This window comes from Herpailurus yagouaroundi, unplaced genomic scaffold, assembly GCF_014898765.1.
Source record: "Herpailurus yagouaroundi ecotype Mexico unplaced genomic scaffold, PumYag 140, whole genome shotgun sequence".
Classification (NCBI taxonomy): domain Eukaryota; kingdom Metazoa; phylum Chordata; class Mammalia; order Carnivora; family Felidae; genus Herpailurus; species Herpailurus yagouaroundi.
Genome location: NW_024412395.1, coordinates 54,040,450 through 54,066,918, shown reverse-complemented (window position 1 = coordinate 54,066,918; position 26,469 = coordinate 54,040,450). Strand labels below are relative to the sequence as shown.

The 26,469-nt window shown below is 41.1% G+C and overlaps 1 protein-coding gene across 4 annotated transcripts in view; it reads right to left on the bottom strand.

Annotated features, from left to right (window-relative positions):
- The window catches only part of MAP3K20 (mitogen-activated protein kinase kinase kinase 20), a 188,198-nt gene extending 164,862 nt beyond the window's left edge, over positions 1-23,336 (bottom strand). The window contains exons 1-2 of one of the 4 annotated variants that reach the window (XM_040475410.1): positions 23,162-23,336; positions 10,122-10,314 (exon numbers count right to left, since the gene is read on the bottom strand). In XM_040475410.1, coding sequence (XP_040331344.1) covers positions 10,122-10,280 — 159 coding nt within the window. In that variant the 5' untranslated portion in view covers positions 10,281-10,314; positions 23,162-23,336. Of the gene's footprint in view, positions 1-10,121; positions 10,315-10,484; positions 10,878-22,965; positions 23,071-23,161 lie in introns of those variants that run through there. The other 3 variants (XM_040475411.1, XM_040475409.1, XM_040475412.1) reach the window with 3 other exon arrangements.
- Between the last annotated feature and the right edge of the window lie 3,133 nt (positions 23,337-26,469).

The following is a 26,469-nucleotide window of genomic DNA, read 5'->3' as shown; positions in this document are numbered from 1 at the left end:
TAAGATTTTTTCTGAGAGCCAGAGTCCAACAGCGATGCTTTTAAGTTACATTATAAAGAACTTTCTAAGAATTAAACTGCTCCAAAATTGAACAGCCTGCATCTCATATGTCACCAAAGGCAGTATTCAAACAGAAACTGGATGTCCTAACTAGGAGCAGGAATTAAGCCTGAGTAGGGGGGGAGAAAAATTAAGAAAATGGTCTCTATCTTGGATAATTTCGTGTGACTTCCTGTCTTCACTGGAAAGCAGAGAAGAAAAATCTAGGTACCTTTTTAATACCCAAGTGAGATACTTCTATTCTGAAGACTGACAGCCAATCATATCTCTTTTGAAACTATCTGGAATACTTATGGATAGCTCTTCCTCTCCTTCAATCTTTCAGTTTTTCTCTCTGTATTAAGCTTTGAATTTCTCAGAAATTCAACTTGTGCTTCAAACTATTTTTATGAAGCAAGAGCCTACCTTTGTATAACACCAGTCAGGATGTAACATTTTTATTGGAATACATTCATTGGTTTGATTTCAGCACAATATTTAGAACATGGCTGGATATTAATTAACTGATTATTAACTAACTGAAATGTTTATTGCTTAATATACTGAGATCAGTACTTTAATGAAAAACTGAAATAACAGTTGCAATAATGTTCCTCACATGGCAAAACAAAAATAACTTCTAAGTGCAAGTAAACATGTAATCTAACAAAGTTTTGAAAGGATTTAAAATTTGTTTAACTAAAATAAAAGGATAAGGGCTTTCTCTTGCAAACAAAACATTTCTATGGTCATATCGTTAATCTGAAAAATAGCAAAGAGTGATATTTGTCTTAATGTAACTGCATGTCACATACCATGATAAGAACATTAGTTATCATTCAGGTGATTTTCTAAACTCCCGGTTCTAGGAGAAGCCATTCCTGTGGTTACCTCTCCTATAAGATTTGTATTGCCTTCAGAAGTATCAGTATCATTTCATTGATACATTTGTTCAATATGTGTCTAATTTCTTAAGTCTCTCTACAGCCATTCACTTTGGGGTATCTTATATTACAAACTCCCAGGAAGAGAACTGCCCCGAGGAAAGGAGCTCCGTCTAGGAGAGCTGCTCAGTGCGTACTTCTGGATGATGGCGATTACATTAATTATCAGATAAAATGAGGTGAACTGCTTATTCTCTAAGTGATGATTTCTAGATCCAGCACAAAGTAAAAGTACGGCACACTGAATTGTTTAAAATTTCTTAAGCGGAAATGGCATGCCAGTCTAAAAGGTAGACAAGCAAGGGTACTTGTAAAAATCAAACATTAGTTACCCTAAAGAAAAGGACAGTTCTGTCACTATGTAGCCAAGTGAACTCACAATCAGCAGTAACTAAAGACAGGCCTGCTCCATCCTCTCTCACAGCTCAAAGAGAGTAAATGAACAAAATGCAGGTACACTGATACAGGAGATCCCTCCTGGATGAGAATGACACGAAAGTCTACTGCATCAGGATACCAAACATCAACACTACCGACCAAACACTACTGTGAGCAAGCCACAGGGCTGGGAGTGGCGAGGCAGGCAAGGAAGGGTGCTGTTTATATTAGCCAGGTTACTTAACCTCTCTGAGCCTTAATTTCTGACCTACCAAATGGAGGTTATAATCGCATAACGGGAGTGTGAAGAAGAGGAGGGCAGTAATGGAAAGCCCCTAACCGAGTGATTAGTTCACAGAGGTGATGTAGTTGGTACAATGAAGACAGCCAGGAAGGTGGCAGCATTGGCGACAAAGGTAAAGCCAGTCCTTGCCCTTAGAGAGCCCATGACAGGGATGTGGAACATACCTCACACATCCTTGCCCTTCCACGTGCACAGTGAGCCCTGCCGTGGCTCTTTCCTGCAGACTGAAAACGTGGCTCTGACCCCTTTCCCACATAAGGTTCTAGGAACCAACAAACTGGAGTTTTCACTAAACAGGATGCCGATTTGCCATCCTGACTTCAGAGTATGATTGTAAACATACACCTGATAGTTGACGGTTACCCGGGCCTTCCTGTGTGCCAGGCACTCTCCCGGACATTTTACATGTGTCCTCTCACTTACTCTTCCTGACAAGCCTGTGATGTAGGTACCGCTGTTAGCTCCACTTTTCAGAAGAGGAGACGAGGCCCGCGGGCATGAGAAGTTACGTGGCGATAGTTTACAGTGTACCAAAGTCACACACAAGGCAATAACCATCGCAAGTCAAATCAATGGTATCGGTGTTGACTAATCAATTCAGAATAAAAAGAAAAATTATGCTTGTAAGACCTGAGACTGTCTCACAGAGAAGGAAGCAATTATATCTGAAGGATGGGCAGGATCTGCCCGGCCAGAGAGGACAAAGGTGTTACGGCTGAAGGAAAGAGGGACCACGGTCACAGAAATGGAAAAAGGCGACAGGAGTCGAGGTCAGAACATGAAAGACATGGCTGGAAAGTCAGGTGAGGACCCGAGCGGGGGAAGATTTGGAGTCTGAAGGCATCTGCCTGAGGTTTCACAGATGTGGGCCATTCCCCAAGTCAGCCTTTAGCTCATGATGCTCAGTGACACTGCCAAGCAGGGCCTGTGCCCAGATGGTCACCCGAACATGGTAAATGTAAGGGTCTAAAAAGCCTCTAACAACCACTACCAGTTAAGGAACCTAAAATTTCAAACCAAAATTGACACACTGACCAAACTCATGTGACATATGATTGGCTAGATACGACCTCAAGCAATGGTTCTCAGATTCTGGAGGGCGGCAGGAATATTTGAAAAGCTTGTTACAGCAGACTGCCAGGCCCCACAAACCAGAGTTTCTGACTCAGAAGACGGACATGAGGCCTCTCATGAGGCCCATGAGAAGTTACATTTCTAACAAATTCCCAGGTGATGCTTAATGCTTCTAGTCCAAAGGCAAGACCTCGAGAACCACTGGCCTAAAAGAACAGAATCCAGAATCGGTAAATTCTGACTGGGGACAGAAAAAACCGTACACGGGGTTGTCTTAAAGAAGACATGGGGGGCGCCTGGGTGGTTCAGTCGGTTGAGCATCCGACTTTGGCTCAGGTCATGATCTCACGGTCTGTGAGCTCGAGCCCCGGGTCGGGCTCTGTGCTGACAGCTCAGAGCCTGGAGCCTGCTTCAGATTCTGTGTCTCCCTCTGTCTCTGCCCCTCCCCCGCTCATTCTCTCTCTCTCTCTCTCTCTCTCTCTCTCTCTCTCTCTCTCTCGTCAAAAATAAATAAACATTGAAAAAAAAATTTAAAGAAAACATGGGGCGCCTGGGTGGCTCAGGGAGCTAAGCGTCTGACTCTTGATCTCAGCTCAGGTCTTGACTTTTAGGGTCGTGAGTCGGAGCCATGACAGGCCTCCTGAGCGAAGCAGAGGAGACTAGGGAAGTGGCGACATGCTGTAACAAACAGGCTAGGCACTGAGAGTACGGGCACTGGAAAGTAGCAACTTAGAACGTTAGCTCTAATATAGTGAAGTCTGCCCTCCTGACACTTAAAAATACTGTATCGCCGTTCTTGAACACCATTTTGGACAAATCATTGAAGAAACTATGCCAGTACTGAACGGCAGGTATCACGTATGCAAGCTATTCTTGCTTACATTGGTCCTATAAGTGTATTTAAATAAGGAGAGGATTTACAAAGAAAATAAACGCAGTTTTATTCCTCTCTATTGTGTTCAGAGACGGGGGTAATACTAAAACAACATTCCTACAGTTAAAGTAAATGCCAATAATTCATTAGTAAAAAACTACAGAACTGCAAGGAGGAAAAAGGGTCTCCCATGAGCTAACAAAGTGATAATAATATTTGCTAGCCTTCCATGAAACACTAAATGCTGTCACGTTGATAAAGTCTGTATAATAAAAGCTTTTTTTTTCTTTTTTTTTTTTTTAATTTTTTTTTTTAACGTTTATTTATCTTTTTGGGGACAGAGAGAGACAGAGCATAAACGGGGGAGGGGCAGAGAGAGAGGGAGACACAGAATCAGAAACAGGCTCCAGGCTCTGAGCCATCAGCCCAGAGCCCGACGCGGGGCTCGAACTCACGGACCGCGAGATCGTGACCTGGCTGAAGTCGGACGCTTAATCGACTGCGCCACCCAGGCGCCCCAAAAGCTTTTATTCTTAGTTGAGTTCTGTGCCAATTTTAAGATTGTATTTTCTATTTCACGTAGGTATTTCCCCCTTTATACAAAAGCTTATTGGTATTCCCTGTTCTTATGACCCCCCCCCCTTTTTTTTCAGGTGTGTTTATTTTGAGAGAAAGACAGATTGCCAGCAGGGGAGGGGCAGAATCCCAAGCAAATTCTGCCCTCGATTTTGACATTTTGATCTTCTCTCTTTATTTATAAATACTTACAGTGTGAGACAGTTTTGAAACTCAAATTTACCTGGATTTCAATATTTCTAACAAATCTGGTAGGGTATTTTCTTTTTCAAATAAAGGGAGTGGTGCCTTGCAAAAGGCAAGGCAAGTGAATCCTCATATTTTACCTCTTGAGCACTCTGCTTCCTTTCAATGCTTCTGCAGAAACAAAAAGGAATCATGTTCCCTATCTCATACTTAAGTCTGGTTTCTTCCTATCAGTTGGATACCCACACATATCAAGGGAACATAAATGCTTGCAGGTTTCCATCTCTCAGACAGAAAAACATACCATGTGCAGACATGTCTGGTTCAACATATCATTAAATACATTGCAAGAGCAAAATGAAGCTGTTGTGATTAAGCCTTTCTATGAGGACTGGGAGGCTGATGAACTCCTGCTGTGTGAGGTCAGTGGCTGGAAAGAGGACACTGACCCACGTCTTTCTTGCCCTCTCCACTCCTTGCTTCGATTTCTGCCTAAGCAGTATGGTTTGATCTCAACTCATATGGAATTTACCAAAAAGATACACTAAAGGCATCTCTTCTTACCTTTGGCATATGTCCCTAAGATATTACTTTTTTCCTGTTGAAAACTCGTTTTTAACAAAAATAAGTAAATCTGCAACTAACATAAACAAGCTAAATTACCATTGGAAAATTATTTGGCGTTGCTACAGAAAAGTGATGGAAAAGTAAACATTCAACATTTCAGAGGCACATACTGAGGCTGGAAAATTAGTAATCCGTGACATACTGAAGAGTTTTATAAAACTCAATTCACCTGAACGTCCTGAGAAAGTGACATAGATTAACTGAGCTAGAATTTTTTTCTTGAGTGTTTTCCAATTATAAAAGTAAACATATGGCTCACAGGGTGTTCACATTTGTCAAAACTGAGTGATCTGTGCACTTCATTGTATGTAAATTTTACCTTAAAAGAAAACAAAACAGTAAACACATACTGAACTCTGGTAATAATATGCATGCTGAAGTATTTAAGGGGAAAGATACTGATGCATACAACTTATTTTGAAATGCATCAAAACGGATTGATTGAATATACATGTGACAAAATATTTGTATTAATGACAGAGACCCTAGATGGTAGATATGCAGATGTTCACTAGAAAATTCTTTCAACCCTTCTTTATGTTTGAAATTTTTATAATAAAATGTTGGGGGAAAATGTGAGATCTTTGAAAATATGGAAAACAAAGGAAGTAAAATAAAAGTACCATACAGACACCAAGCAGACACCCAAGATCTTACTATATGTTTTGTAGTTTGCTTTCACCACTTAGCAATATATAATGAGCATTTCCCCAGCTCTTTAAATATTCTCTCAAATGCAATGGAATTCTATTATACAGAGGTAGAATACTTTTTTCAGCTTTACTGAGATATACTCAACAAATTGTAATATTTTAAAAGTATAAAACATGATGATTTTACACACAGTGAAAAGATTCACACAATGGAGGTAACACATCCATCACCTTCCATATTTGCCTTTGTGTGTGTGTGAGAGATGTAGCGTAATTTAAAAGATAATCTGTTAAAGAACACTTGGGTTGTTTCCAGTTCTTCACCATTAATCATCTGAGATGAGCAGCTATTGTAGCCATCTCTCTGCATATCTCTGACTACCTCTTTAGGATGAAGTCATAGAAGTAAAACTTCTGGCTCAAAGAAAGTAAATATTTTAAAATTTTTGATGCATTTTGCTAATCTCTTTCCAAGAAGCTTACCAATTTACACTCCTAACAGGAGTGTATCACAGATCATAGCTAACATTTGAATTAAATGCTTCCATAAGTAAAGTTTATAACTATTCTTTCTCCCAAAGAACAAAGGCTCTTTTTTTTTTTTAACATTTATTTATTTTTTGAGAGATACAGAGAGGCAGAGCACAAGTTGGGAAGGGGCAGAGAGAGGAGACACAGAATCTGAAGCAGGCTCCAGGCTCTGAGCTGTCAGCACAGAGCCTTATGCAGGGCTCGAACTCATAAACCGTGAGATCATGACCTGAGCCGAAGTCGGAGGCTTAACCCACAGAGCCATCCAGGCACCCCATAAAGGCTCTTTTTTAAAAGAAAGTCTACAATATGCAAAACCAGCATCCAAATCTTGGTTTCTAAATATCACAGTCCCAATTCTGGTACCCTGGATCAGGGATTCTTGAAGAAAGGGATGATTCCAGGAATGAGGTAGGAACTAGATGAGCCTGGAAAATCTTGTGCCAGGAAGTAAAAAAAAAAATGCTAAAAAGTGATGGAGACATACCAAAGGGCAAAGGAGCTAACTTGAAGGGACTCTTACTTGCTCAATTGGGACAATTTAAGCTTGAAAGTAACAATAGTAATATAATGGTACATTTTCAATTTGAAAAAGAATCCGTAAGTCCACAATGGAACGATAAACAAATGAATGGGTGAATAAGTAAAGAAAGGAAGGCTCTCATTTATGCTAGAACTTTTCTTTCTACATAGTAACTGTCATAATAACATCTGGTTCAAACAAGAATTGCCAACAGATGCTAAAAGCATTGGGTGACACTTGTTGAAAGAAGATGTTTACATAGCCTCAGAGTATCTTCCAACAGCTTAATGATTAATTACAAAGAGTTTTCGGAAAAGGGTATTTTTACTATAGAGAAATTGGGTAAACCCTTCTTAATCAAAGGTTCAAAAGTATTAGTATCACCAATAACAAGACAAACTGACATCATAGTCTCCCATTAAGATATGCCAAGGGCATATGACCTATGCAATATTTCTACCAAAATATTCTACATTATCTTAATTCTACATGATCTTAAACTAGGCAAAAGGAAGGGAAAATCAGATAAACCCAAAATGAGGGCCATTCTACCCAACAATCCCATACTCTTCAAAAATGTCAAAGTTTAAAAGACGAAGGCAGAGAAACTGTTCAATTAAACAGATATATAAATTAAACACAATATGTGATCCTGATTGGATCCTGGGTTGAAAAATTGCCATAAAAAGCCCTTATTGGGACAACTGACAAAGTCTGAATATAGACTGTGAGGTAGGTAATATTATTGCATCAATGTTAAATTTTCTGATTTGATAGTTGTATTATGGTTGCATTCTTGGGAGATGCTGAAATACAGATGTTATATACACAGCATCTACAATTTACTCTCATGGTTCAATAAAATAGGAATACATACAACTTGATATATAAAAAGAAAGCAAATGCTGAAAAATGTTAATTAGTGGTGATTCTAGGGAAAGGATAAGCTAGAGTTCACGGTACTATTCTTGGAGTTTTTCCCTAGGTGTAAAAGTTTTTTTTTTTAATTAAGTTTTAAAGAACTACCTAGATTTTAAGTAAATTCCATTTTTCTTTCTTTTCTTCTAAATTAAAAAAGTAATATGTACTCACTAAAGCAGAGAAAAGTAATACATACTCACTAAATCAGAGGTCTACAAAAAAAAGCAAACACAAAGGTCTTCTATCCCCTCACATAAGCAAAGTTAAGGGAGCCTGATAAATATTTTCTCCACCTTTCACTAAGTTCATAAAACATATTTCATCAGATATCAAGTCACCTTAAAGAGGCATGTGAATGAGCTGCAAACATATTATTAAATGTCCCATTGCTTCTTGGCAAAAAAGTGACCAAGAAACAGAAGACTGAATCTACACATTGGAAAAAAATCTAGAGCTTATTGCTTTTATCTTACTTAGAAAACACCCAGCCAGCAAGCCAATACATAGTTCACAAAGTAGAACAAAAATCAAACTAAGAAATGCATACTTCCTTTCCAATACCTCCCAACCCCTAGCCAAAATTTTTTACATCTTAAACTCCTGTTGATTCAAGAAGGAGGGATGCTTTGCAATAATTTACCATGTCTCTTTATCACTGACAATCACTGGCTAAACCAAGCCCCAAAGCCGAAACTGAGTTTGTGTTTTTCCTAAAATTTATGAGTTACGCTCCTACCGTTTACTACAATCCACTCAATTTCTGAACGATAACCATTTAGGTTAAATACCTACATGAGAGCAGGACTTGGCATTTTCCAATTCCTGCTTTCACCCCTGTGCTTTCCTAGGTCATTCTATTAGCTTTCTTAAAGATTAGAAAACAAAACAAAACAAAGGCACTATGTATGGGGTTGGGGGGAGGCGTGGAGTGAACACAGCAATTACTGTTTTCCTGTCAAAATCTGTTCTATAACTCAAAAAGTGTCGCATCCAACAATCATATAAGAACATGCTTGTTGTACTTAAGCATGCATGACCTAATGCTTACAAATATGAGCATGCTTATATACTTTTCTGAATATGAATTTGATGGAATTGGTTTATTTCCCATCTAACCTGGTCACCTACAGGTTTCGGAATTGAGAACTACCGAACGGGGGGTCTGATTTCCTGGAATTCATCTGCCCCTCCTGAGGAAGCTTACTCTGTTTTTCAAACCTCTATTTCTCCAGCTATAAAATGGGTACAATAATGTTTACCTATAAAGGACTGAAGAGTTCACTAGATAAACGAAGCTAGGTTCCATCCAGAGTAAGACATGGTTTTACTATTTGGCTACTACGAAAAATGTGTTGATCAAGAAATGAGGGGAGGAAACTTTCTATACAAAGCATGCTCCCGTTTTGTGCACATATGGGCTCCTTAATGCTTTCCACAACCTACAGGTACCCCAAGGCAGAAATAGCTTAGTCCTTCTGACCTGGCTTCAACAATTGGAAACTCAGCTGGTGATCACACAGTCACACAGCACTGCTGGGAGGAAACACCACAAAGTGCTGCCATTTGGGTTTCCTTCTCTAATCAATTGCTACGGTTCACTGACAGCAGTTAATGAAAAAAAAAAAATAAAATAAAATCATTCAGGGGAGATTAAAATGTATTTATAGAAAAGTTCACTTTAAAAAAAGACATTGAAAAAAATAAATAATTAACCCAAACAGGACATAAATAGAAATGACCAAAACAAGCTCCAGAGGGTAGCTGTTAAAAGCTATCAACGCCATGCCTGCAGGTCAGCTCCACAATTAGCTTCATCCTCCAGGTACCAAACTGAACATGGGGACCAAGCTGTGTCATATTCCTAAGGAAGATGAAGGGCCCACTAGGACCAGCCTAAGCCCCAGACTCTGGAAGCCAAGACCCTTTTCTGGTTTTACAAAGAAGACAGCTCTCTGTCCAGCATCTGTTAATTCTTCATTAAACAAAAACCATCACTGTTGGCTTCAAGTAGAGGCGAAATCCAAGAAGCTGGTATTGTTTATATTTCAGTAGAAAAATAATGCTTTTTAGTTTTTAAAAGACAACTCCTGATAACCACAGATTCACGAAACCCAAAATAAAAAGGGAATAAAATGTTCACACATTACTCTTTACTGACCCCTCTCGGCTGACCTAGGGAAAAGAAAAGCCTGAAGCCAAGGAAGGTCTGAACCTCACCTTCCCCTCGAAGAGAGCTCAGAGAACATTCGGTCTTTCATGCCATGGAAGGAAACACTCTCCGTGCAGATGACCCCTAGAACTCAACCCTAAAGCACATGCGGCCGTGATTTCTATTTATGGGGCTCCCAGAATGGAAACTGGGAAACAGCCTCATGGATCGGCCCCAAAGGCCTCGCTCGCTAGGTCCCCGGCAGCCTGTGACCTCTGACTCGGTGGAAAAGCTTACATAAGCGCAATCACCACCAGTTCTGAGAGCAGGGAAAGGCCTTACCTCTTTCTCTATTTTGAGCAGCTTCTTTACAGCCACCTCCTTGTCCTGGGATATCCATCTGGCTCGATATACACTCCCAAAACTTCCTCCACCGCAGTTTTCAAAAAACTGCAAGTCATCAAATTTGATTTGCACAAAGGAGGTACCGAGAGACGACATCTCATAATGACGAAGTATTAGACTTCCACAAAACCTGCAGAGACAGAGAAAAAGAAAAGTTGGATTATAAACATATTAGAACAAATCCTCTGAATGCTGCTGTAGGTAATGTGTAACAAGCACTGTGAAACTTCCAGAAAGAACCCTGAGGACTCAGGAGCAAGGACAACAAGGCTATAAACAAATCAAAATGAAAACACTTACCACGGCAGCCCATGCAAAAGTTGACAGCAACTTGTCCAGGCTCTGAAACACAGCTGTTCACAGAGCAATGGCTCAGATTTCTCCCCCGACAAAACCTGTAGCGGCACTTCCTGCACATCCCGAGGAGCTCTGCCTAAAGGCTACTGTGTCACCAGGTCTATGAGGGAGCCCTGACACACAGGAAGCATGCTTTCCACAGCAAACTTGCATAGCTCTCCCGGCATGTGAGGTATGCCGGCTCTCCCACGGTGTGCTCACTTCACACGAAATATACATCACCTACGCAACGGAGCATCCTGCCCCAAGGAGAGCCCAAATGCCGCGGAGGGAACACACATACGGTGTTTAGATTCCAAAAGCAAGCGTTCAGCTCGGGGATAGCAAAGCTGGCCAAGTGTTTTCCACAAGTGGCTCCCTGGACTGTATACTGTAGCAGGACTTAATTAAAGAGAAGAAAATTTGCCCTTGATTACAATATTAAGTCATCCAAAAACCTCTGCCAAGAGTGTAAAAAAAAAAAAAATATTATGTTGTTTCCAGAGGAACAGATTACCTCTCCCAGAGATTATTACGGTGATATTTTCTGCAGTCTAAGGAGTTTTACTATTCTCTGGGTAAGTGGTCATTCTTTACACCACATGCCAAACCACAGATTCCCAGGAAAGACAAAACAAAAACATACAAACAAAACAAGAAAACAAGAAAATAAAACACTAAAATGTTGAACCTGCCTAAAAAGCAGGTGGAGAACAAAAGTTTGTATACAGATTCTTACCAGAATCTCACAGTGTGGGTGCAGAAAGACAAATGCATATGTACACAAAACAACTGGTCTGGGATCTTCATAACTGTCAAAGTCATGAGAGACTTAAAAAAAAAAAAGCAGGAAAACTTCTAGCATATGATGACTAAATGCAATGAATGAACACTGGACTCTGGAAAAAAAAATCTACAGAAAGTATTATTGGGATTTTAGAGAAAATTGAACACTAACTATATATTAGGTATTATTATCTTATCCATGGATAATAATAGTATTCTGGTTCAGTAGGAGGATGTCCTTGTTATTGGGAGATCTACTGGGAGACCTATTTAAGCATTATACCTACAACTTAATTTAAAATGGTTCAAACCCCTGCTCCTTAATCTCTAAAAACAGGGCACTGGCATAGAGAGGAAGCAAATGTAACAAAATGTTAAGAACTAGTGATTCTAGGCAAAAGTTATATGAGTGTTTCACTATTCTTTCCATTTTTCTGTGGGGTTTGATTATTTTCAAAATAAAAAAGTGGAGGGGACAGTTTGTATCTATAAAATTGACAAAATTTCTTCATAAACAACTTGAAGCTTTGCTGAGTGATGTCCACAGTCGGCTCAGAGATCTTAATGTGCAGCTGACTAGCAATCCCATTTTAGGAACATCATGTCACTGAAGAATGCTGATTTTTTTTTTAAGTAAGCCCAACGTGGTGCTTGAACTCACAACCCCAAGATCAAGAGTCACATGCTCTACCTACTGAGCCAGCCAGACACCTCAAGAGTGCTGATTTCTTACATAACGTCAAACTCTGCTCTACTTTGGGGAGAAGGCAAGAGAGAGGACTGTTTATTTATCCTAAAGTTTAAAAGCTTACTGTCTACACAAAAATACAGGGGTGGGTTGGGGGGAAGCCCATAGCATCCAGCTTTAGTCTATACATATGTAAGTCAACAATTCACCTTACTAACTTTTGTTTCAGTTCACATTCAGTTAATCATAGAAAAGAAGAAAGTTTGGAAAAAATTTAGGAATGTGCCAAAGGTAGGTACATAGAATATGCAAGCTAAGAAGTTTGTTCAATAAAAGGCAAAGCACCACTTGCAAGATTCCCTCCACGTTACAGATGCTACGTCCATCTATGTTGTTATTAATTGCTTTTATTTTTATCAAAGTATAAAAATAAAATAGGACTACAAAGCTTGTAATAAAAAAATAGAACTCTCCCACTCCACCCCTCCCCACACCTTATTCTCTCTCCAGAGGGAACTAATTTCAACTCTTTTAGCATTTTCTTCTGCTATTTACCTCTGTATTTCTAAAAAGTGTGATCATATTGCTATTTCTTGATTGTTCCATTTCAGATGTTATCTATTAACTTCTCCTGTGGAAAAAAGGATTTAGTTCTCATATACCCCTTTCACCTCTTTGCATAGAGATATGTCACACTTGCCCAATCGTCCCAGCTTCCACCTATATTGTAACATCTAGTTAAGTCAACAGTAGGCTGACAAAGTAAATATTCCTAGGAATGCTCTGTAGGATTCAATGACTTTTCCTTTCTTGGACAACTTTTTTTTTTCTCCTAGAGTTATTAGTTGCTCTGTTTTTGTTATTTGCTTAGCTTTTTATATACTTAGCACTTATTCACCTCATTAAACTCTCCCAAGAATGGCAAAACTCCTCTCAATAAAATAAAAATATCAGGTAATTTGGGGGAGGTTGTTCTATTTTTTTCTTAAAGACATTCCTCCTATACTCTTCATCTCAATTCAATCTGGCTGGAATGGTTGTTCTCTAGGCCTGACTTGGACTGGGACTTCCTTTCATGATCATCCTAAAATTTCCTTTACCTTCTCCTCTGTGAGAACCCCTGTCCTAGAATTCCCTGGTTTCTCTCTTTTGACAGTGTGTATCTCCCATTAGCAACCTAATAGAGTACCCAGAACGTAATTTTTTGAGAATCTGTGGGTCTTAAAATGTCTTCATTGGCAGTCTGGCTGAGTTTACAATTCTAGGTAGGAAATAATTTTCCTTATAATTTTAAAAGTATTACTTCATAGTCTTCTAATTTCTAATGTGGCTGTAAAGCAGCCTGATACTGCTCTGGTAACTAATCCTTTTCACACTATTACCTTCTCTCTGAAAGCTTTTAGGACCCTGTATTCATTTCTGGATGCCCGAGATTAATAGGGCATATTTAGGAATGAATCTTTTTCATTCATTGGTAGGACATTCGGTGAACTCTCTCAGCCTGTACTCCCAGCGAACTCTCATCTTTTAATTCTGGGAAATTTTCTTGTGTTATTCCTTTACCACTTATAGCTACTTTTGCTTGTTTTCTCATTCTCACCACACACATGAGGAACTCCTTGCAGTTACAAGTACATGGTACTCCTACCCCTCTCACATCTCCATTCCTTTGCATAAGGGATTTCTGCTTTGAACGTCTTTCTCTTCTCAGGAAATTCCTGTCCCTAACTATCTGTTTCAAGTCTCGTGAGCAGAATTAAATTCTCCCTCTGTGCCTTAGCACCTTTCTTTACCTATTCATCTTTCCCACTTACTTCCCACCTTTAAGGGACCATAAATCCCTTAAAGGCAAAACCCATTTCCATTTACATCTGGATCTTCTTAAGCACCTAGTACACAGCCAGGCACATTGCACTGAATTTTTTCTACTCAAAAATTGCTGAAGGAACAAATGAATGAATAAATAGTTTCTGGCTATTCTTCTGTTATCTTTTGCAGCTAGAAAGATTCCAATCAGACTAAAATCTGAGAACTGTTGCTTTTACAAGTTCCCCCAGAGGATTATGAGGCAAATCCTAATTTGGAAACTATTGCCTGGGTATGCTTGGGAAACTGAGGATAAAATGTTTGGACTTCAGAATAAGGTGTCTAGGAGTCCAAAGGAGAAAGAAGAGGAGGAAGAAGGAAGGAAATTCTTTTCAAAACAAACCTAGAGATCTGAACCAGGATGAGATCAATATGAATAAATCTAAACCTCAGGTACAGAGCAAGTCCAGGGAATATGGATGAACGGAGGTAGGATCAGTTACATTTGACACTGATCTAAAAGTGCCAGAGGAAGGTGATCTAGGAGAAGCAGAGTTCTCCAGGACCTTCACTCCTCAAGATGAGGCAATTAATCATATTCTTCCCCAGAATCAGTTACTCACTTTGTGATACATCCTGCCATTTGGAAAAGAGCTATGTATGAATGGGACTATGTAATTATTTGAATGTTTTACTGAGACCATAAAAAATTAAGTCCCATCTTATTATGGAAGAGACTAACAATTCTGGGGTATAGGAGCACAGGTTTTAATTCCAGCGAGCTTGGCAAACATCATGGACTGAGATGAAAAACCTAACTGAGATTCCCATTGCCGTCTATATGAGTATCAGACCACGTATAGGTTTCCCCAGCTATCTAAAAGTACAGCCTTCCCATGAAATCTTTCATTAGCCAAAATGCTGTAAAGCAAAAAAGAAACTGCCATTAATTTACATGGAAAATTTTTTAACATTTCCAGACCCAAAAAGTAACCCCTCTTAAGGCTTTTCTGATACCTCAGGACACATCTTGTTAATGGATGCACAAAATAAATCAAGATAAAATAAAGTACAGATGCTCTCAAACACAGTTCAAAGCTATGACAGCTTGATGCTGAGCATGGTTCCAGGGAGAGAAGCTCAGGGTACGTGCTGCCTCTACAAGAGCTCACTGCAAAACAAATGCTGAATGCAATTTTCCCTTTTCACATTTTTTTCCCTAAAAGTGAAAATCCTCCTCAGATTTCTTTCTGTTAGCAAAAACAGGTACTAATATAGGTCTTCCATAAAGCAAAGTGGTATAATGCAAATTTTCGAAAAGCAGAAGATACCTGTATATTTATTTTTCCCCTTGAGCTAACTCCCTTTAATTTAAAATCATTATTCTAAGAGGATCAACGTATGATCAGAAGAATGGCAAATGTGAGTTGCTGATTAATCATACTTACAGCATCTTGGGGAAGACGGTTACCTGATCAAATCACATTCTAATTTTTCAGATGTGTTCTCCAGTGAATACAGATAAATTTAATAAGAGTCATCTATATAAATGTATTTACATGGTATACCCAATCAAAGGTTTATATCCCGCCATGTTAAAATAATTGCTTTTACACAAGAAAGGCAATTTTTTTCCATGCAATACCCAGTCCTAATTTGGTAGCATTTTAACTTGTTTCCTAAACTCTCACAGCTGCTTTAAATATTAGTAAGTATCTACCACACAGCACTGATTGGGTAAGTTAGAGCAGGGACAGCACAAAACTCAGAGCATAACAGGGTGTCATAGCACTGAAAATGTTGAAAATCACTAATGTGATGGTTGAGTCCAATCGTTTGAGTACTTGAATAGTAAGACAAACCTTTTCAATTTTTAAAAATTTTCTTAAAATTGAAATTTAAAAAAGATTTTTAACTACTAAATTGCTGAAAGCAAACATATACGTGTGTGTGTGTGTGTGTGTGTGTGTGTGTGTGTGTCACCATCAATGAACTATTAAAAGTGAAACTATATGGAGGCAGAAAACCTTGAGTGGAGTATTATTTGACTTTAAAGTTTTCAGCTTTCAAGTCCAAAAAAAATGGACTTTGGTCCTGAAGTAAAAACAATAAAATAAAACAAAAAAGACTAACGTTCTAACATTAAAAAAACAAGATTTAGAATTAAATAGATAGGAGTTTGAATTCTGCCTCTAGCTCTTGGTAACCTTGAACCAATCACATTTTCTGACCATGACATTTCCAACCCAATAAATAAAAAATCTGAAATCTCTTCCATTCTGTTACCAAATGTCTTCAAGTTGCTAGCTCAAAATTATGAAGTTTGCAGAGTATTACCTGACTTCTTTAATGAGTCTTACTTCCAAATGCCACTATTCCAACACAAAAGCAGCATGGTCCAGGGGAAGCACCCCAATTAGATCCATTAGTGAATCTGAGCTTATTAGCTGTTAGACCTTGGCCCAGGCATTGTACCTCTCTGACCTCCATTTTCTCACTGGAAATAATACCCATCCTGCATAGTTGCTGGGGAGTAAGAGATGCCATGAAAGTGCCTGGCATAGTGCCCAGCACCTAGTACACAATACTCAATACATGGAAATGATGGTTCTCAAGTTATCTTTATAAGTCTTGTTACCATATTTAATATTTAGTCATCTACTCCTTCAGCTTTCACCATTGGGTATGCTTTCCTCAGTTTTCCTCCCTGTGTTTTCAGAATTGTTTTGTATCTTCATTAGTTTTGCAGAGCAATGATTAATAGATAAATGTACTATTGGTCCATGAATCCTTCTTATCTGCATATGTTTTAATGCTTTCTCACTGCTCTGTTTGCTGCTTTTGGTTTTGGCTATGTTTGCAAGATCTTATTAAGTAATTATAATTTTCTTTTAAATTATTTTTTCATAATGAGACTAAGTTATTAAAAGATGATAGGTTTTTTTTGTTGTTTTTTGTTTTTTTGTTTTGTGTGTGTGTGTGTGTGTGTGTGTGTGTGTGTGTGGCACTTTTTAAGATACCAGAGTTTTTAGGACCTATTAATTCAATGATAGCATTCACTTGGTCCATTTCTAGAGTATACCTACTTCCATGGTGGCCACTGTCTTCCTTTAAATCTTATCTACTACATGTCAAATGGATTCAAGAAACTACAACCAGCTTCATTAAATACCTGCAAATCATAACTTCTTTTAAAATTAAACCCACCTTATAAAAGGACTAATAACTTTACTAGAAAATAGGTCTTTGGACTTTTTCTGGATTTTTCTTTTAGGTTTATATGGACCTGTGATTTCTGAATTCAGATTCTTCTTCTTTTTCTATCCCTAATTTACATTTTCCTTTTTCCCTTCTTCACAAAAGTTTATTTTTGACGCAGTATAGAAAAAAAAAAAAAACCTATTTTATTATGACCTAAATCTGACCAGAAAAAAAAACCCTTTTATAAAACAGCTCTCAGGGGCGCCTGGGTGGTGCAGTCGGTTAAGCGTCTGACTTCAGCCAGGTCACGATCTCGCGGTCCGTGAGTTCGAGCCCCGCATCAGGCTCTGGGCTGATGGCTCGGAGCCTGGAGCCTGTTTCCGATTCTGTGTCTCCCTCTCTCTCTGCCCCTCCCCCATTCATGCTCTGTCTCTCTCTGTCCCAAAAAATAAATAAACGCTGAAAAAAAAAATTTTTTTTTAAATAAAACAGCTCTCGACAAATTATTTTGCCAACCTTGTTGCTCTAATATTTATTTATGCTAGTATTATTTCAGCCTCCTTAACACAGATTAGTGAATACAATAATAAAAATATGCTTTTCATCATGTGTATTAAAACAATACCACTTGGATTATGGTTCTACAACTATTTCTTTCCTACAAGTCTTATCTTCAAAGCATGGGGAAAGCTGGAGTTTGGCGTATTTGTTCATAAGAGCAAGGTCAAAGATTCTAAGATTCTATTCTTGAACAGGACTGCTGTTCTACTGTTGTTTTTAAACCACTCAAAAAAGATCTGTAAGACTCGCTGGAGGAGACTAGGTTGCAAATAGAACCAACTAGTACTTGTGTCTGCCATAGATATCCCTTCCTTCCTCCAAGGCTTCTACTGGAAAACAGCATATCCTGTAAAGAACTGGTTGAATTCAGTGAATAGGATCTTTAGTCATGGATATCAGAAAGAAGCAGACTTTAAGAATCCAAAAAATAGCTATTGTTTCATTTTTTTTTCCTCTATGCTTCATCATACAAGTAACAAACCCCTCTAATTAGAGCAAAGGTTAAAATAAAAACGAGCTAGTTAAATGAAACATTCTTACTTGTACTTTAATATTTCAATTAATGAAAATAGACTTCCATGACATACTTCCTTGCCAGAAATGTCGTTACTTGAGGCAAAACACTGGAGGAACAGGAATGTAGGAGACAGGGGCACTTATGGCACAGAAATACTGTGTGGAAATGTGTCTGTGCTCAAATGGAAGCCCAACTAGGCAACATGGAGTAGGTACAATCCATAACATGGGTCATGGCAGAGGTGCTTGTTGTGTTGAGCGACTGGAGGCATAGAAGAAAGCTGGACCAGAGTCTCTGAAGAAAATAAAGGAGCATTGAGACAGCACATTTCCATGGGTTGGCAGGAAGAGGAATTCACAGATGTTTGGGGAGGTGGCGGAGAAAACAAGGATAAACCAGGCTTACTTCAGTCAGCAGGCTCACCCATCTCCAAATGTGCTGCTTCTTGTGCTGCACCATTTTCTGTCAAATAGAAAGTATCTGACTACCCTAGCTGCTAACAAACAGGTACCATATTGGACTAATTACCTGGAACAAATGTTCCCTGAGAAGGGTAAATACGACAGTTAAAACCTAGTAACCTCGACATAAGATGACAGCAAATGGGGATTGCTAAAACCAGAGAAGACCATGGAAGACCCTATATTATGTATCGATCCAGAGACAAAGCTAAAAACTACAGAGAGAATTCCTGGTTATTAGAATTACCTAATAAGAAAATATGCCACTCTGTCTAGTAGTGAGCTGCCTATCGCTGAGAGTGTTCAATGGGAGGTGGCCATGTGGAATAGGAGATTCTTGCAACAGCTAGAACAGCATGAATGGTTTTTAAGACCTACTCCAACCCTATGAGTATGCTATGACTAATCAACCTACTACAAAGTATGGACGGTATTCTTTCTCAGGGATACAGTCATGAACCTAAGAGTCCCTGGCAAAGTAAAGGAACAGTGATCAGCATCAGTAATGGAAATAATGGAGATGACTGGGCCATACTCCTCAATTTCTCCTCCCAAACAGGTTGAAAAGGTGAGCATCATATTCCAGATTTCTATCCTTCTACTATTCTTTCCCCTCTCCTCCACTTCCAAAGGCAAAAAGCTTTGTTCATGCTGAAAGCCACAGTATAACCACAGAAAATAAAAAATCTTTGGATGATGATATACTATTATTCTTTTCTCAGCAAAATGAAATTGCATTACCCCATGCAGTGGGCTGGGCTGCAAAGCTTAATGGCACACATTCATTTTTCAGAACCAGGCTCACGCTCCCCCATACGTGGAGCACCCAGCACTGTGCAGGTGTATGAAAAAATCCAGTTCCTACAAGTCAATTTTACCTTAAGATCTAAAGGACTATACATGCCTGTACTGGTTTGTTCAGTAAAGTCAAACAGTACAGAAGAGAATGCAAAATTCACATGAGTTTTTAAGATTAAATACAAGATTTTAAAGAAAGTGCTTGCTTATATGGGAGTCTTTGTTTTATTTACGAGGATATTTACGGATCCCTGAAGAAATACATTCTTCTCCACAATAGGATACTTTGGTTAAAAAAAAAAAAAAAGTCTCATAAGCAGACTTTTTCCATGACCTTTTAGATAATGATTCTTGCCTTCTCTTTTTGGTTTTCCTATACAAAGTCCAGAAAGAAGGAGGTTAGTCCCTGAAGATAAACTGTGCTCAAAGCCAGCTTTAAGAATGGTTCCAAGTAATTTTGGTTTAGCTTTTCTAGGTCATAACCTTCCCCTGGTCACACAACTCCTGAGTTCTTCAAATTCTTCATATAGATATTTAAATGCATTAACTTTCAGATTCTTCCCCCCAAAAATCTCAAAGTTATACATAAACACAGAGGTACACAAAGCTGCTTTTCAAATCCTTAAAGCAGGAGAGTATCTATGAAAACCTCCCAGCCCTGCATATACACATGAAGTATGATTTGGGAACAGGGCCAGCTACCAAGAGCAAGCCTTACCTGGGTATAGGTGAGACAAGCAGCCTGCTCTGTGTCTGATTTGAGAATGTGGAAAACACTCCTTACTATTCAGTTATGGTGGCTGAAGTTTTAAGCTCTGGTTCAAGCATTACCACGTGCTCATAAGCTTGTGCAGCAAGAAGGCATTACTGTGCCCAATGTACACATGACAAAACTGAGGATGGGTATGAAAGTTGCCCAAGCCAAGTGCTGAACTTACAAGCAACATGACTAGGATTCAAACTCAGGTCTGACTTCAAAGTCATATCTTTTTTTTTTTTTTTTTTTTTTACCGTATGTCTTTTTTTCTCACTGTATCATTCTGCCTCTTCCTTCTAATCTGCCGTTTTCTTTAAACACTTTGCTTATTACAATAATCACTAGATTGCTTGTCATCCACCTGAAGTTCCATTTGAGGCTTTAATTTCCTATTAGCAATTGTGATGTGGGGTTAGGGTGGCAAAGCACGGCTGCTTTGTTCTCAGAGAATCTTCTACAGTGTTGGGATTATTTAACTGCTATTAGGGCATAATCGATGCTTCAGCTGTCCGTAGGAGGGTCTGACACAAAAGCACCCATGTATCAGTCAGACCAATCTAAGCTCTAGCATTTATAGCTCTCTTTCCTTAACAGGTACAGTTTTCTGGTCACAGCTGGAACTCTGCTTATTTGTGTGTAGTGGGGCAAGGTTAATAGCCACGAAAGAAGTAGCCTAAATCTTCCCTGCAGTAAGACCAAAAGGTGCCTTAGCTGTTCCTATTACATTTAGATAGACAAGACACCCTCCCTGTCAATCTGTCCTGGGTAGAATAAAATGGAAAACAAATGATCCAAATTGATTTTTATTTTCAGTATCTCTGGATCCAGATATAAGGCTATCTTATTCCAAGAGGTACTATATCACCACAAAACACCTTTTTCTGGCTTAAAAAAAAAAAAAATCATTGATTCTCTCCTCTCTTTTCTTTGAATCTAACAATTTCTAAAAACTGTCCATTTTTCTCTTTTACTCCACACTAATAGCTTCACTCTATGTCTGACCTCTTTTCATGAAACGTCATTGTAATTTCGCCAATGTTTTCTCTATTTACTCCACGCCCCTCATAACTCCTGTTTATAGTTTGGTAGCCCTGTCAAAGTCAGTTTCACTGCTCATTTCAGATAGGCACTCGGCCAATATATTGCCAATAACACTCACTCTTGTGCTAACTTAAAATACACAGAGCAGCTTGCCAAGTTTCCTTATTTGGCAAGAAGGTCCCTCAGTTCCCAAGATCTTTGACCATCCATTTTTAGATCCAAATCCTCCTGCTTAATATTTGGATATTTCTCTCTTTGTCTCTCTCTAATGTGTCTTATGTGTCCCCTAAAAGAGTAAGAAGAGATCAATCATCTTTCCTTTCCTAGACAAGGGCCCTTGTCATTGCACGGTGGCCATTCACTCTGGAATTATTACCATTATGACTTTTGATTTCAATAATATCTTCCAGGTTAAAAAAAATTCGAGAAAAGTTATAGTAGGAATTATGCTGTGAAAGACTAAGAGTACACGTTGCTTTAGAAGACCATTTTCCTCTACCTTAATTCACTGTTTCCAAACAAACCAAATTCACGTTCATTTGCAATCTCCCAAATCTCTCACTACTGTAGCCGGAACTTTAAACAAAGGCCAAAACCATAATTAAAATGTAGCTGTCACATACTTTTTTTTGAAAATCGAAAAACGACATGAAATTTCACTGTGGAGATGTAGGCCTACTACAAAGAAATCATTAACTGTCTTGAATCACCTGTTTATTTTTGTCTTTAAAAGTGACTGTGGGTTGAGATCCACTGAATCCTGACTGCTCACTTCAACTGAGGTCAGGAAAGCAAGAAGGCTCCCGGTAAAACAGGTTCGGGGATAAAACAGGAATATACTTCAGCAACCATCTGAGGCGATTCTAATACACCATTATTAATCGAGAGCTGCTTATTGTAGTATCATCCAGAGCGGGCCACTAAACGATGTTGCTTTCGTTATTAACAAAAATACTAATTAAGTCCTCCATAAACAGTGCTTATGAGAGATCTCGAGGCGCATCAGAAACGCACATTTGCAGCAGTCTTAACAATGGGCTGCCCCGTTTTTTAGGCAATGCGAAGCCATCTCGCCGGGTCTGTATCAAAGTCGGTCTGCTAGCTGTCAGGAGCAAGCGAGGCGTGGCGGCGGCCTCAGCGCTGCCCTGACGGCCTGGGCCAGGTCGCGGGGCCCGCGGACCGGGGGACGCCATGGGGGTCGCCGAGGGACACCCGGGTAGGGTGGGGGCTACCCTCGCCGGTGGCAGAAAGGGCCGCTGGAGGGTGCGGGCGGCGCGAGCCGCACGCTGTCCCGGGGGGGGGCCGCTCGAGGTGGAAGAAGCCGCCCGGGCCGCGTGGAAAGCAGAAGTTAGTGGTCTCTCCTCGCAAGCACAGCCCTCTGCTGGGAAGTGGCCCGCGCCCTGCCCTGATTTGGAAGACTCGGTTTCGCCTCCCAGAGGTGCCGGCTCGCCCGCTGAGAAGCCGGCGCTCGGGCCCCGGGGTCGCGGGCTCGGCCGGCGGGGGGCCCGGCGCTCGGCGAGGGGAAGCGGCGGCCCCCGACGCCGAGCGCAGGGCCGAGAAAGCCCCACACGCGGCGCCCGCCCTTCCGGGCGCCAACTTCTGCGTGTGACCGGTCCGAACTTTGGGCCCTCTGGGCCGCGGCGCGGAACTCCGCGGGCGGCGGGAACGCTCGCTCCGGCCGCAGCCGCCCGGAGGGCCCTGGGTCGGGGAGGGTGCCCAGCGGGGCCCCGCAGGCCGTCAGGGCCTCGGCCCCGAGACGCCGGGAGACTCGCGAGCGCGAGGGGCCTCCGACCCACCTCGCCCTCCGCGGCCTCCGGCCTGGCCCTTACCTGGCTTCCGGGCCGGGCGCGAGCGGCAGCCGGGGGCGCCGAGGCCCGCGCGCGGCGAGGGCAGGGACGGCGACCGGGGGTCGAGAGGACGGCGGCCCGCGCGGCTCCCACGCTTCCGCCCGAGTCAGGAGTTGAACATTCCGCCTCTCCGCCCCGCGCCAATGAGGAAGACAGTCGCGACAACAGCACCACCTACCTCCGAGCGCGGAACGGCCGGGCCTCACTGCCCGCGCCGCTGCTCAGACTAGCGGGCCGGCGGGGCGTGGGGAAGCGCTCGGGCCTCCCGGGCCTGCACCCCCGAGGGCTCCGTCCGCCTCGGCAGACTCCGCAGCCCCGGATGGAGGAGCTGAGCGGGGAGCGCACTAGCCCTGCAGCGCGTGGAGGGGAGAGGGAGGCGTGCCTGTGGACCTCTCGGTAGCTTCACCTCATTTTAACAAGTTGACCCCACTTGTATGGTCAAGTCAGTCCTTTCCCACAAATATTTACTGTGTCAGAGGCGCTGGGAGTACAAAGAGATGGGAGGCTGCTTCATACCTTGCAGGAGTTAATTATCTAGTTGGGAAGGAAGGGCACAGACCTGGAAAGATGTTTCTAGGAGATAGGGCTGAAGGCTGCCGTGATGGAACCGTAAGTAAATACCTACGGAATTGTGAGGAGGGGTCATGGTCTGCTGCCCTGGTTGGTGACTTTAACAAAACTGAGTTCAGATGAGACGACCAGAATCCTTTTCACGTGTGAGCAACAGGTGGTAAAAGGTATTGGGAAGAAAAGTGATTGTTGATTGGGAAGGATGATTCTGTGGAGGAAAAGTGAGCCGAGGTCGCAAAGGTACTGGCAGCATTATCCAGGGGTTTGAGTTTGGGGTTTATTATCCATGGGCACTGGGGAACTGTGGAGAACTAGAATCATTAAAATAGGTGTTTGTGTCTGAACAGTGATTTAGAGAGAGGGAGAGAGAGAGAGAGAGAGCGCGCGGCCCACATGGTTGTAGGATGTGTTGCTAGAGCAAAACTGGGAGGCAGCATGAGAGGTCAATATTGTCACAATGTGGTAATAGGATTCTGAGGACCTGAGCAAGAGTGTACAAAATGGAACCCGACAAGGAGGAATGGAATTGAGAGCCATGTTTCAGGAAGAGGCCACAGAAACTGGGGAGGTAGAAGAGAAGAAGGAAAGAGTCAGAGATGATGCCAAAGTGTCAGACCTGGATGACTGGAAGAAGGATGGTGTCATTGACAGAAATAGGGATGTGTGGGGGAGAAGCTGGCTTCCTGTTGAGTTCCAGGTCATGGGAGGAAAAACAGGTAGAGATGCAGCGGTTGAAATATGAAACAGAGATTCGGAAAAGAGGTCATGAGAGAAATACAATTGTAAGTCATCAGCCAGTTGAAGATATGAAAGCGGAGGGATGGGGGAACATAAGCTAAACACACAACTCTCTAGCCTGTTGTTTAAATTATTGAATTTTCCCTGTGGTGAGAACTCGGAATTTCGGCACTGATGGAGTCTATTTTGGTAACTGAGAAATTGCGATTGATGAAAACTGTCATGCTAACAAAATTACTGTTGTAGGTGATCACATAATTCTAAAAATCATCTAAACATTAAAGAGTAAAGTAAGACTTCAGGATGGACCCAGGCATAACATGACTCCAGTCACTCTACCTCACCTTCGAAGGCGCTGCACTGTGATGGAAAGGACACTGGGAATCAGAGACCTGGCTCCTGTTTAGTCCTGCCACTTATCAGTTGAGGTACTTTGCTAGACAGGCTACAGTTTTCTCCTCTGCAAAACAAGAGGGCCCAGTTAGATGTTAGCCCATTTTTTTTTTCAACGTTTTTTATTTATTTTTGGGACAGAGAGAGGCAGAGCATGAACAGGGGAGGGGCAGAGAGAGAGGGAGACACAGAATCGGAAACAGGCTCCAGGCTCTGAGCCATCAGCCCAGAGCCCGACGCGGGGCTCGAACTCACAGACTGCGAGATCGTGACCTGGCTGAAGTCGGACGCTTAACCGACTGCGCCACCCAGGCGCCCCCCCCCAGGCTCCAGCTTTAAACCTGAATGTATTACTTTAAATTTGGAGCACGTGCCTTAAGAGTCGTCATATTTTTACCACATCCCCTTTCCTACCCATCCATTTTTCCTTCATTCTGTTTTCCTTACTTAATTAGGTGAAGAGACCAACCAGCAGGAACAGTGAACACTCAAGAGTAGTTTCACAAGTCTGCTTAAATGATCATCTGGTAGGCATTCTCTCGTCTTCCCAATTAGGTGGCAAGTTCCTTGAGGTCATATCTTATATTCTGTCCGTAGCTGAAATAAATACATAGTTGTGTGATAAACTGGTTGCCTCAAGTCTGACTCTTCTTTGGTCAAGCTGCCCTTTTCCTTATGACTATATTGATCTCTTTGGGCCCCAGACCTAATAAATAAAGTCTAGTGCTTATTCCCATGCCTGACTGACTCTGCTTTTTCAAACTTTCAATTTTTTTTTTTGTGAGAATATATTGGTTAATTCTCACCTGCATAGCTTTACACATATAAATAGCAATAGAAAAGAGACCTAGTCAAACCTCTCTTATCAAGTCTTCCTATTCCTTTACTTCAAATGTCCCCACACTAAAAATAGATGTACTCTCAGCAGTGGGGTGGATTGGGAGTCCTTAGCACCCTCTTATATCCAAGAACACCCTCCAAAATAAATATGCAATGTCAGTAAAAAACAGTATATTTGCTATGCAAATAGAGCTTACAGAAAAAAGTCTTCTGGTCCCCCATTCAGATCGTTGTCCCTATGCTCCCCTTGAATAGAAATTCTGGGACTGCCACCAGCTATCAGTAGATCAGAGAAGTGCAGACATAAATTCTATTAAGGATAGAAGGAAAGGCAATTTACAAGGAAGAAAGCATTCTGATTATCCTTCCCTCCCTTTGTAGTGACCAGAGCTCTAAGGCACGCTGGTACCCAGGAGCATTTTCTTTAGCCATCTCAGTCCCCCATTGCAGACTGTGAGTAGTCTCATCATAGCTAAGAATGACCAGCTTTTACACAATGATTGGTGTTCTACCTCCTGCACCACTCTGGGAAATGAAGGCACATGGTCACACATCCTTTAAGATAAGCGACCATGACCTTCAAATCACAAATGAAGCCCAGGTCACTGTTGGAACTTAGCTTTCACATCTAACGTAAGGACTTACGAGTTCACAGGAATATTTCAGGTACCAAACCTGCTTAGGTGTTCCAGGGCATGAAACGAGCAAGCAGAAGGGAAAGAAGAGAAATAGGAGACTTTTGCAAAACGTGTTCCACTGGCATTTACTGAGCGGCAGGCACTGTGCTGAGCCGCTGATCATAACAGTGACCAAGACGTGGTCTCTGTTCTCACGGAGTTTGCTGAGCGCAGTGGAAAAGCCAGAAAAGACACAAGTGATTATATTGTGGTGTGCTCTTAAGAGGGCAAAGATGTGGGATTACAGCAGGGCACCTAACACAATTCT